The sequence below is a fragment of the Gymnoscopelus braueri genome (assembly GCF_963280865.1).
Source record: "Gymnoscopelus braueri genome assembly, chromosome: 4".
In the NCBI taxonomy this organism is placed as follows: Eukaryota; Metazoa; Chordata; class Actinopteri; order Myctophiformes; family Myctophidae; genus Gymnoscopelus; species Gymnoscopelus braueri.
Genome location: NC_137605.1, coordinates 31,931,112 through 31,942,634, shown reverse-complemented (window position 1 = coordinate 31,942,634; position 11,523 = coordinate 31,931,112). Strand labels below are relative to the sequence as shown.

The window sequence follows — 11,523 nt, the reverse complement described above, 5'->3', positions numbered from 1 at the left end:
ATTAGTGTTGGGATGGTGAGAATTTATGAGCCACATGTGAGAGTGATGCTTATGAATTGTTATTACACTCACTTCCTGCCACCTACTGTAAACCAAACCCCCCGAACCATGTGTGCGTCCTGAGTCAGGCTCAGGACAATGTTGGATGCAACACACTCATGCACACATACATACACGCACATGTCCACTGTCCATGGCCACATACATGTACAGATGCATACACGTGCACGCACACCCACACCCCATAGTAGTTCTAGTACACACACACACACACACACACACACACTTCCCATATGGCGTGTGGTGAATGTGCTCATTGTGCCACATAATTTACCCATATGAAAACAATAAGGAACATCAATAAAACACATTATATATGATGAGTGGGTCTAAAAGCCTGATTTATACTTGGTCGTGCGACGGTGCCGGCACCGAGCACACTGTAGCTGATCTACAAGCTCACAGCGCATTGTGGACGTGACGCGCTGTGAGCTTGTAGATCTGCCATGTTCGGTGCGGGACACCATCGTATGACGAAGCACAAATTAGGCAAAACACTGAGGGCTGTTGGAGTGTGTATTGTATGTGTGTTTGGCTTGTGTGTGTGTGTGTGTGTGTGTGTGTGTGTGCACGCATGTACACGATTCTAGTTTACAACTCTCCTATAAAAAAATCCCATTTAACCGAAGCAGTTTGTGGAATGTAAATATTTATGTCACTGCATTTTGTTTACTTCGTGACGGAAAAAGGAAATCACTTTTTTTTAGCTCCTGAAGTGGTATCTGACGTAGAAAACGTCTCGCTCATATAAGGTGTATGCACGTTGCACGCACACACATGCACTCTTGCACGCACGTATGTAAGCATAAACGTACGTGTGTGTATGTGTACACACACACAAGACAGTCTCAGTGTCTATGACAAATTACTGTCATCCTCTTCTCTCAGTCAACGAGGAGCCATTCAATAACACACACACACACACACACACACACACACACACACACACAAGTTAGGGAGCTGATGTACTGACCCAGAGGCTACAACTGGGATGTAGGCACACTACTTATTACCGCTAGTGTGTGTGTGTGTGTGTGTGTGTGTGTGTGTGTGTGTGTGTGTGAGAGAGAGAAAGAAAGAGATGGAGAGACTGAGAGGGAGAGAGAGAGAGTGATAGGAGGATGTGGATGATGGGGGAATGGCCAGCTATAGTACTTTGATCTCCCTCTCTCAGTCTGTCTCTGTTTGTCTCTTTCTCCTCAACACCTGCCTATTAGGGGCCAGGGTTAATGACAGGTTAGCCCCTTTGTGTAGTAGAGAGAGGGGGGGGGGGGGGGGGGGGTAACTGGAAATGAGAGAACCTCCAGGAAAGAGAGGTAGTTTCTGTCATTTGCTCCTCTGACCACTGACCCCTGTATACAGGTGTGTGTGTGTGTAGCTGCATGCATGCATGATGCGTTTTTCTCATGAGTCTGCACGTTGTTGTATGTGTGTGTGTAAATCCATGTGTGCATGATTGTGCATGTGTGTTTGTGTGCGTGTGCTAGGCCGTAGAGGAAGGAGGCGGTTTGAGGGTTGCTGCAGAGGGGAAAGTTGTCTCCAGTCACCTCGTATAACATCACAGAGAGAACAAAGGGGGAGGGGGACATATTGTAAGAGACTGACTTATGAGCTTCAACCCTGGTTTACCTCCATCTGCCTCCATAGTGAGACAATGATCCTGAACTCAGATATTAAAAGTGAGAGGATGGAGGAAACAAAGACAGAGAACATGGAAAAGGATGAGAAGAAATGAGAAGATAGAAGAAAATATAGAAATTGTGACATGCTCCTTTGAAACGTTCCTTGTGTGTTTTGATTCAGGGTGGAGGGGGACAGAGCGAGGTACAGAAAAACAGAGGGCAGGGTGGGAGAAGTGAAAGAGTGTGTGTGTGTGTGTGTGTGTGTGTGTAAGAGAGAGAAAGAGCGAGCGAGATGAACTCTGTCCTCTTGAGTCATTACAAACTTCAAAGACCGTTGGCTTGTTAAATCGGAGATACATCCTCCGAAAAGAGGAGAGGGAGACAGGGCCAAAGCAATATGGTGTGCCTGTGTGCGTGCCACAGTGCCAGGAACTGAGCTCGACAGAAAGACATACAGTACAGTAGAGAAAGAGAGAGAGAGAGAAAGAGACAGGAGGTCCGCCTCAGCTGCGCTTGTCTAAACCAGTTCACTGGTTATTTACTGGAAGGGACTTTCAATACCAGTTTAGTGGTTGTTTACTGGAAAACTGTATGTGGATGGGGGGTGGGTGGGGGGGCTGTCGGAGGAAGAGAGACAAGACCATTAGAAAGGCATTTGCCTCGATTCGCAATGACCAAGTGACTACATCACATTTTATTTGTTAAATACCTACTGCTGAATGCATCTCTCTTCATTTGCACATTGGTCTTCCTACACTTCAGTCATAGACAACCCTGTCAAACTCCCTTGGTACTCACCTTCTCATATTGCACACACACAGACACACACCACAAGGCAAATAGAAAACCCATTTTGTTTATTTATTCAACTTTAATACTACAAATATTTTGTATATATTTATTTATACAGCTTTGTAAATATGCATGGTTTAGTAGCCAAAAAAAAAGAAAATAATAAAAGGCAGAAAAATAAAACCTCCGAACCGTTTGTTAGGTGAGAGAGAAAAGCAACGAGAAAAAGTAAAAGCACATGGTGTTTGTCGCAGTGGAAGGAGGAATCCCCGGTTCAAACAAAGCCGCTGATCTAATCAACATGCCTTTCACCCAGCAGATAGACTTTAATTTAATCTCATGTCTTAGAAAATGAGCAATCATAATTAACAGAATGACATTATAAAGATAATGGGATGAGAAATGGAAGAAGTAAAGAGAAAAATAAAGTACAAAAAAGGGGAGAACTCACTTTTCAGTCAGCACCATGACCTGTATTGGCTGTGTGAGTGTTGGAGGTAAACTGGAGAATTTGTAAACAAGCCTGTCTAGACAAAGGTGTGGAGTTCCGAGAACACCCAAAAAATCACAAGCACACACACTCACTCACACACACACACACACACACACAAAAGCCAGTGGTCCAGTCAGCAGGTGGTGGTGGTCATTCACGTCATTTACAGTACATGACCCCTACCCCCGTCAGTGCCCGTATCTTATTCATTTTCCGGTTCCCATTGAGAGGCTGTGTTGTGCAAGTGGAAGGGAATACACTCCTAGATTATTCTATCCCTTTCCATTCTCTCGTCTCTCCAGTTCTCTCTTTATCTTTACAGGCTGTTAGTTTATGGCAAGCTATGGCGACAAACCACTCTTTCGCCATGTGGCTATTTTCTCCCACTTAACCTTCATTCTCTGTCTGTCTCGTCTGTCTGTCCTGGGGTGCTGTGCTGTGTTTGTGGCAGGCTACAGCGAGGGGGAATACACTCATCGCTTCCACTAAGCTCTAATCACTCTCATCTGTTGATCTGCTTGATCTGCGCTCTGTTGTCTGATACTAGACCCTAACACTCCACCCCTGGGACCTGTTAAACTGAGAAAACTACGCCTGTACGTGTGTGCAAGTACTCACGCACACGCAAGCACACACACAAACACATCTGGATAAATGTCTGTATGGACGACTGAATGCGCAATGTGCATGTGTTTATGTACGTGTGACGGTGCTTGGTTTCACGGAATCTAGCAGGACAGTGGGGGCAATTAATGTAACTTCAGGGCACTATTTGCGGGGGAGGCTTTGCGGTTGGTGTTGATTATAAAATGTGTGTGTATGTCGGGAGGGAGTCTAGGCTTCGCGGAATCTGGCACAAATCATGTGGACGGTAAAGTTTGGCTATTATTAGACCAAACTGGTCATGTTTTCGCAGTTGGTATGGAAACAAATAAATAGCAACCAACTTTTTTGTTTTTCACCTTAGACAATTTCTTTGAACAAAACCTCAACATTGACACCCTGTCAATCATTTTGATAACACTTTTAGATAACAGAGGACCTTTATGTGAGATACAATAATATAGATTTGAACTGATAATGGGCTAAAATGCTTACGTACTTTATTGCTTCATGTAATATAAAAAAAGTCTGCCTTTTCCCCCAATCCCCACACACAATGGTTCTCCATGCCTCAAAGTGGAAATAGTTTAGTTAGTATGTAGTTTTTCAACTACTGTACATTACTGAAATTTCATTTAGCATTTTCCAACTTGAACAAAAATGTTATAGTACATGATCACTACATTGTCATTAAAATGTGGGTATCCTGTAACTGAAACCACTGTGCTGTGTAAAACTCATGATCTGCAACAACAAGAGGGAAGCTTTAGCTTTCTTCCCGGAAAAAACCTGTTGCAGTGTGACGCTGTCCGACAGTGACAATGGCGTTGCCGCGTGCATTTTCTACTGTATGGAAGAAAACAAAAGGAGGGGTTAAAGGCGGCTTGGGAAATCCCTTAAAGACAAGTGTGTCAGCTAGACAGGGGTGAGCCAGACACGTTTGATGATTGTGTCTAGGACTAGTGTGTGTAAACATACACAACGCACACACACACACACACACACAAAACAACGCACACTACGTTGCCCCACGCCGAGCCTGGTTCCTGACTCAACATCATAAACATGCCGTCCCATCAAGCTCGGCGGCGGCAGCCGTGGTGAGGAAGCCTGACGTGATGTGATGATGATGTGTGTGTGTGTGTGACATCACACACACACACACACACACACACACACACACACACACACACTCATACACACACACACACACACACTAAATTACAGGGCTGTCTCTGTGCCATGAGACGGGTGTATGTGAGAGAGGACAGACAGGATTCCATTGGAAATCTTCACACCTTCTTCTCCCTCCCGACCCCCCCCAGGGTGCTATAAATGATGGCTGTAATTAGTACGTACACAGTCACAAAAGCATTCACTCAGATGCCAAAAACACACAGATACAGTCATACATATAAACACACACAATAAGTCACACACATCCCCTACTGCGCCACTTCATTCAAAGCATAACCTTGATGAAAAAACAACACACACACACACACACACACACACACACACACACGCGGCAGCCCAAGGCTTGTCAGACAGGGTAGTTTAGTGGTCTCATTAGCAGCGGGTGGAATGCCAACAGATAATTAGCCAGTGGAGATGAGAGGGAGAGAGAGTGCACTGGCAGTAAACCACACGAGAAAGAGAGAGAGAGAATGAAAAAATGAAGGACGGGGGAACTGAAAGGGAGGACGGATAGTGGATACCTTGTGAGATTGCTGAATGCAGTGAAGATAAAATTGATCTATACTATAAATAACCAAATGACTGTTTGAGGTGCGACAGAAAAGAACAATTAGGACATCTTTTTCATATTTTATCTGATTTGTTGTGGTAAAAAAAAGTGGTACTGTATACAACAAAGCTACGTGGATGAGAAAGCGTGACACGACCCTTATGACCTACTGCCTGGCTGAACTTGCCTAAACCAACTGTGTGTGTGTGTGTGTGTATAGATATGTGTGTGTGTGTGTGTGTGTGTGTGTGTGTGTGTGTGGCTGTCCACTCGTAATAAAAAAATCAATAAATTGGTCGGTTTGGTTTTAGTCAACCAAGACTTTGTTAGTCGATTATTACGGTAAGATGCGTGACAATTTTACAGTTGTTGTCGAATGGTGAACATCTTGAGAAAATGTCCAAAATAGCTAAAAAATAGCCAATCTACAAGCACATGAGCTTGTAGATCGGCTATTTAGGCCGTGCAACAGCATTAAACACACCATTAAAATAGAGCATAGGTGTATAATGAAGAGAAGTTCTTGAAGATGATGGATTTGCCCAAGCACAGGGTACAAACAAACTCAAGTCTTTTCATATGGGTTAGACTGATGCACGAGTGTGGAAAGTAAGGCAACTTTGAGGAGAAAACCAATCACAGTCCCTCACTCCATCTTCCAACAGGCTTCATCTGGGGGGGTGGGGGTAAAGGAAGAGGAGGAGGGGAGGAGGAGAGCATGGACATGGCAGGATGGACCAAAAGAGGTGAACTGACCTATCCCCCTTCCCTGCTTTACATCTTTTTGATAGGCGCCCGTTTTTTCTATAAGGCTTTCAACTGTTTTTGGTTTGTATCACGCTCCGCTGTCCCAAAAGGGAAAGAGGACAGAGACAGGAGATCAGAAGAAAGTTAGAGAGGGAGCGGAAAGACAAGCAGACAGAGGCCTGTGTGTACAGGTCAATCGCTGCCGGACGGTGCTCCGCAAGAGGAGCTGCACAGTAGGACTCCATCCCGTTTTGATGACATCACACCTCAACCCCCCCCACCTTCCTTCCGTTATCCGTTAAAGTTAGTTAGTCTGCATCCCCGCCTCGGTGGGGGCGGTCTGTGGCCGAGGCCGAGCTGACGGATCAGTGCCCTCAGTCGGTGGGCTCAGGGATGACGCAGATGTGGAGGAAGTTGTCGGGGTGGCTGAGGTGTTCACTGAGCCACTGAATGGGAGTCTCCAGCAGGGGTTCTATCCCGTGAATCACCACCTGGTACCGCTTGGCTTCATCTGGGGGACCGGGATGGAAAAGCAGAATGAGAACGACGCAGGGGGAGAGGAGGAGAGAGAAAGGCAGAATATGGAGGAATGGAGGGATAGAGGTGGAGAGATGGAGAGATGGAGAGAAAGAGGTGGACAGAGTGACAGAGAGGAGAGTAGAGTTAGGGAGAGGGAGTGTAGTAGGAGCTATTGTTATATGCAGTATTGCATGCCTTTGTCAATTATTTGGTCATTTTGCGACTGTAGCTGTGTGAGAGATAATATGAAATAGGCTGACTTACTGTATACTTAGTCGTGCACTGAAAATAGCTTACAAACTTGTGAGCGTGTAGATTTTCCTAGCTATTTTCAGTACACGGAACCACAACCAAGTATAAATCACACATAAAGTGTTATTGTGGTTCTTTTTGACTAGGAAGGGTAACCCAGAACCTTCCATAACCTGAAACCTTCAAGTAACCTGCCAAGTTCTGTGATGGTTTCTGTTTACGTTTCCATTATAACCAGAACCACCCCTGCAGGGGAGGTACGTCATAAAAAGAAAAACAATACAAAGAAAGTGAAAATAGCCAATCTACAAGGTCACAACATGTCACAACACGATGCGTTGTGGGCTTGTAGATCGGCTATTTATCACTATTTTATACACATTTGTAAAGTTAGTATAAGGTTTAAGTACCACCTCCTGAGCAGGGCCAAAATTAGGTTCCGAGAACCTTTTGTGAGCCGTAGCATATCGTCTCTGTCGGGTGGAAACCTCATATGTCCAAAACTGTTACTTTTCAGGATTCAAATTCAGAAATAGCAAAAGTAGCAGATCTACAAGCTCAAAATGCGTCGCTTTACGCCCACATTTCGAGCTTGTGGATCTGCTACTTTTGATGCTTTTGTTTGACGCTGTAGTATGATCAAGTAGGGCGTTAATTTACGAAAAAACACAAAAAAGTTAAAATATGGAGATAAGAGGTTTCTGCCCGACAGCAACGATATGAAAACAAATCCAGAACCTGTAAAATACGCCACACCGCAGGGCGCGGCTCACTTACTTCTTGTAGTCTTAACCCATTCAATGTGGGAAACGCATCAGTGTCATTTTAGATTTGAGCTATAACCATTATTTATATTTGGCCATTAAAAAATTGCAGATATACAAGCTCCTAGTGCGGCACCGAGTGCCACGCTACGAGCTTAACTCAAATCTTTGCTTCTGAAGGTCCCTGGAACAGAATATTTTACAAATTACCGCTTTAAAAAATATATATACTAAAACGTTTGCACAAATGTTCACGATTTTTTGCCAAAGAAATCTAAAGTGACACAGATGCGTTCCTGGATTGAATGGGCTAAAGGAGCGTGTGTGTGTGTGTGTGTGTGTGTGTGTGTGTGTGTGTGTGTGTGTGCGCGTGCGCGTGTGCTGTGTGCTGTGACCGTAAGTCAGCGCCATCTCAGCTCAAATCTGGGTAAAAACCAAAGTGACTGTTGACTGTTTTTTCCTGACAGGTGACTTCGTTTAGATGGTTCAGGTTTTTTTTTTTTACTCTCAGTTGTGCGGTAGTTTCACAATGAGCAAACTTGTGTGTGTGCGTGTGTGCGTGCCGTGTGTGTGTGTGGGCCTGACTACGCTGCCCCCTAGTGAGTGACCCCGCCCTCTACTTAAATGCTGTGACACATGAACACACAGACGTTACTCAATATTTGCATTTTCTATTTGAATTGTTTTATTGTGTTTACAATTACAATATCTTCCAATTCCTTTCATTTCCTTTTTATTCGATTTAGTATATAAAACAATAAAAGTAATTTAAAAAGTAAATCTTTAAGTCAATATTGTAGTCATGATTTTTTTATTTGCTTTAATTGTTAATCACATTTTTATTTGAATAATATTACAAAATATGAGTAAAGGGGAACACATGCATTTGCTGCTGCCTTTTGTAGCTAGTGGGAAATGTGTTGTTAGTAGTAGGACCTGTTTTCATTGAAAATAAAGCAGAATATTGCCTTTATGCTGATTAGTTACCTCACATTTTCTCTCTACTCACACTAACAGCTTTGGTAATGATAAAAACACTCAAATGGATTAATTTGATAATGTCATGCAATTTAGTCTGTCTAGGTTTTGTATTTGTGTAACTTGATGGGTTGTTTCATAACACTTACAGCACATGGCGTAATTCACCCATAAACAGACACACAACCACACACACGACAGGCAGGCACGCACAAACACACACTTTTGCTGTACATCCTCAGTCAGCCCCTAGGTACGTGACATTTAGTACACGTAATATCAGAAGGATGGTTAAGGCAGACGGTTAACTGATGCTTTTGGACGGTTTAAAAGCCAACTCCACCCTCCCTCCAACAAACAGCCGTGTTGCTGCCAATAATGAGAAAGTGGTCCAGTATGTAGAATTTCTATTCCACTGAGATACACTGTAGCAAACAGGGGAGCAGAGTGTTTATGGTGTTTATAGTTTTGCCATTTTTCATTATTATTACATATTTTTCCAACTTTTTATTTTCAATTTCAGTTTAGTTTTAATTAGTTTCTAAAGCAGTTTTGCTAGTTTAGTTTTTTTTAAAGGCTTATTTTTAGTCTGTATTAGTTGTGAGCTTGTAGATCGCTATTTTAGCTATTTTTAAAGAAATATATTGGATACTGACAAAGACAAAGACATTTTCTCTCAGATTTCAGTTTGTTTTAGTTAGTTTAATAAACAATACAGTTTCAGTTAGTTATCGTAATTTGTGTAAAGCCTGTTTATTTTATTTATTTTCAATTATCTAAAAGTTTTTTTGTCAATTCTAGTTTTCATGGGGTTGGGAGATAGGGTTACTGTATTCTACAAGTGATATAAATACCAATTCAGCACCATCTGAATTGGTATTTAGAATAGAGACCCTCATAAGGTGGGCTGGACACACGTGCAACAAGTGCCTGGTTGGTGGCAGCTGTTTTAACATTTTGACTTGTTGAATTTAACTTTGTCCCCTTCAAACACTTACTAAGTGAAAAGGTTTTCGTGTTTATCGTACGGCCTCTCTACAAATGGCACTTGTTTAGACAATTAGCATTCTTCTTTCAAATCTATGGGCCTCAACAACCACACATTTGAAAAATAACCTTGTGTCCCTCTTGCTATGATGTCTCAACATGAGCAATTGACACATCACAAACCCATTAATTTATATTGCCAACAGGTCACCTTTTTGTGCACATTTCTGATTTTATCAATAAGATGTGTGACCTATTGACTTCAACAACAATACTGAAACCACACTTTCTGTGGTGTAAAGATTGCATTGACTGTAACTCTCACACTGATTATACTCTCTCTCTGGCACTTTGTTCACTACTTACTTAGAAAACAAACATATATACAGAACAATATATGAATGGATGGCACCTCCCTAGCCTGTCTCCAAGATGACCTTGCATCTTAGCAGGCAGGCAGCTGTGGGTGGAGCAGGATACCAAAGAGTCTCACACTCTCACTATGAGATGAGTAGTGTGACCACCCTTTGGCTTTAACCCATTAAATCCGAGAACGCATCTGTGTCACTTTAGATTTCTTTGGCTATTCAAAAATAGCAGATATACAAGCTCATAGCACGGCACCGAGTGCCACGCTATGAGCTTGCATATCTGCTTGAATGTGTTAAAATAGCACCAATACAGAAATTCTCAGGACTTATTTCCTGAAGATAGTTATTTATGACTCTGGATGTACATGTTTGGGCAACTAGTTGTCATGCTGCAGAATGAACTTGGGATGGATCAGACGCCTCACTGAGGGTACTGCATGCAGATAAGAACCTGCTGGTACTTCTCAGCCTTGAGGAGACAACTAATTCTGATATGTTAGGGGGGGTGGCATCATCACAAAGGATGCCAACAAACTGAACAAGCTGGTGAGAAAGACTAGCTCCATAGTTGGAGTGAAACTGAAAACTCTGGAGGTGGTGATGACGCTGAGGAGGAAGCTGGATGCTATCATGGAGAACCCCACCCATCCCCTCTTTCTTACCTATCCCTATCACTCTTACTGCTATTGCTACAATGACACCTGTAATCCTCCCATGATCAATAAAGGTTTATCTTAGCAAATTTCCAACTCCAACCCCCGAACCTGCACCCAAAGGTCGGCACAGAAACCGTCTTATGACTCATTAGTCCAGTACACCTGCTGCCATATTTCTGCTCCCATGCTCTTCGGTTTTCATGCGTACATAGGTGAGTTGGTTAGTTTCCTGACTGTAGATGGGTGTACCAGGGTCCCAATGGTTTATGCCAGTTCTAAGCTTGCTATATTCAGATTACGAAGGGCAGGGCCGGAATGGGACCAAAATTCAGCCCTGGCGTTTCACTGTTTCAGCCCAGCCCTGCACATGAACTCTGCAGCCGCACTGAGGCCCCTGCTGGAAAGCATCCCAGCCCAAACATTAAAGGTAGGGTAAGTGATATTTTTGGGTTAAAACAAAAAGTATTTTTTTTAACTCTATAACTGCCAAAGACGTTTATAAACGTCTTTGGGCCTTCAGCTATTGCCTGCCAAAGACGTTTAAAAACATATTTGAAAAAAACAAAAAAAAACAAATCTAAAAAGATTCTCTAATTATTTAAGATTGACACCTTTTCGATATTCCAAACGAATAAGGAGATAACAATTCCCAAAGATTTGCTGCTCCATCCACTTCAATGTTAAAATTGAAACGGACAAACAATTCACAATGTTTTTTGGTTTGAAACTACTGGTTTTGAGCTATTTTCAAACATCAAACAACACATGACAACAAGGTCAAATTGACCTCGTTGACATTTGTGAAACCACACCTGAATCTCATCTGTGATTAGAAATTATCTGGGATCAATCATACTGGAGAAAAATATTCTGTGGCTATGCGAAAAGGTACCAAAATCGGTCAAAACCCTGGCAGAGGCTACAGACTTTTT

The 11,523-nt window shown here is 42.7% G+C and overlaps 1 protein-coding gene across 1 annotated transcript in view; it reads right to left on the bottom strand.

The window, feature by feature from the left end:
* Nucleotides 1-2,522: 2,522 nt before the first annotated feature.
* atg5 (ATG5 autophagy related 5 homolog) overlaps nucleotides 2,523-11,523 on the bottom strand; it is a 29,594-nt gene continuing 20,593 nt past the window's right edge. The window contains exon 8 of the mRNA XM_080425617.1: nucleotides 2,523-6,575. Within this exon, the coding sequence (XP_080281743.1) occupies nucleotides 6,439-6,575 (137 nt within the window). The 3' untranslated portion in view covers nucleotides 2,523-6,438. The remainder of the gene's footprint in view (nucleotides 6,576-11,523) is intronic.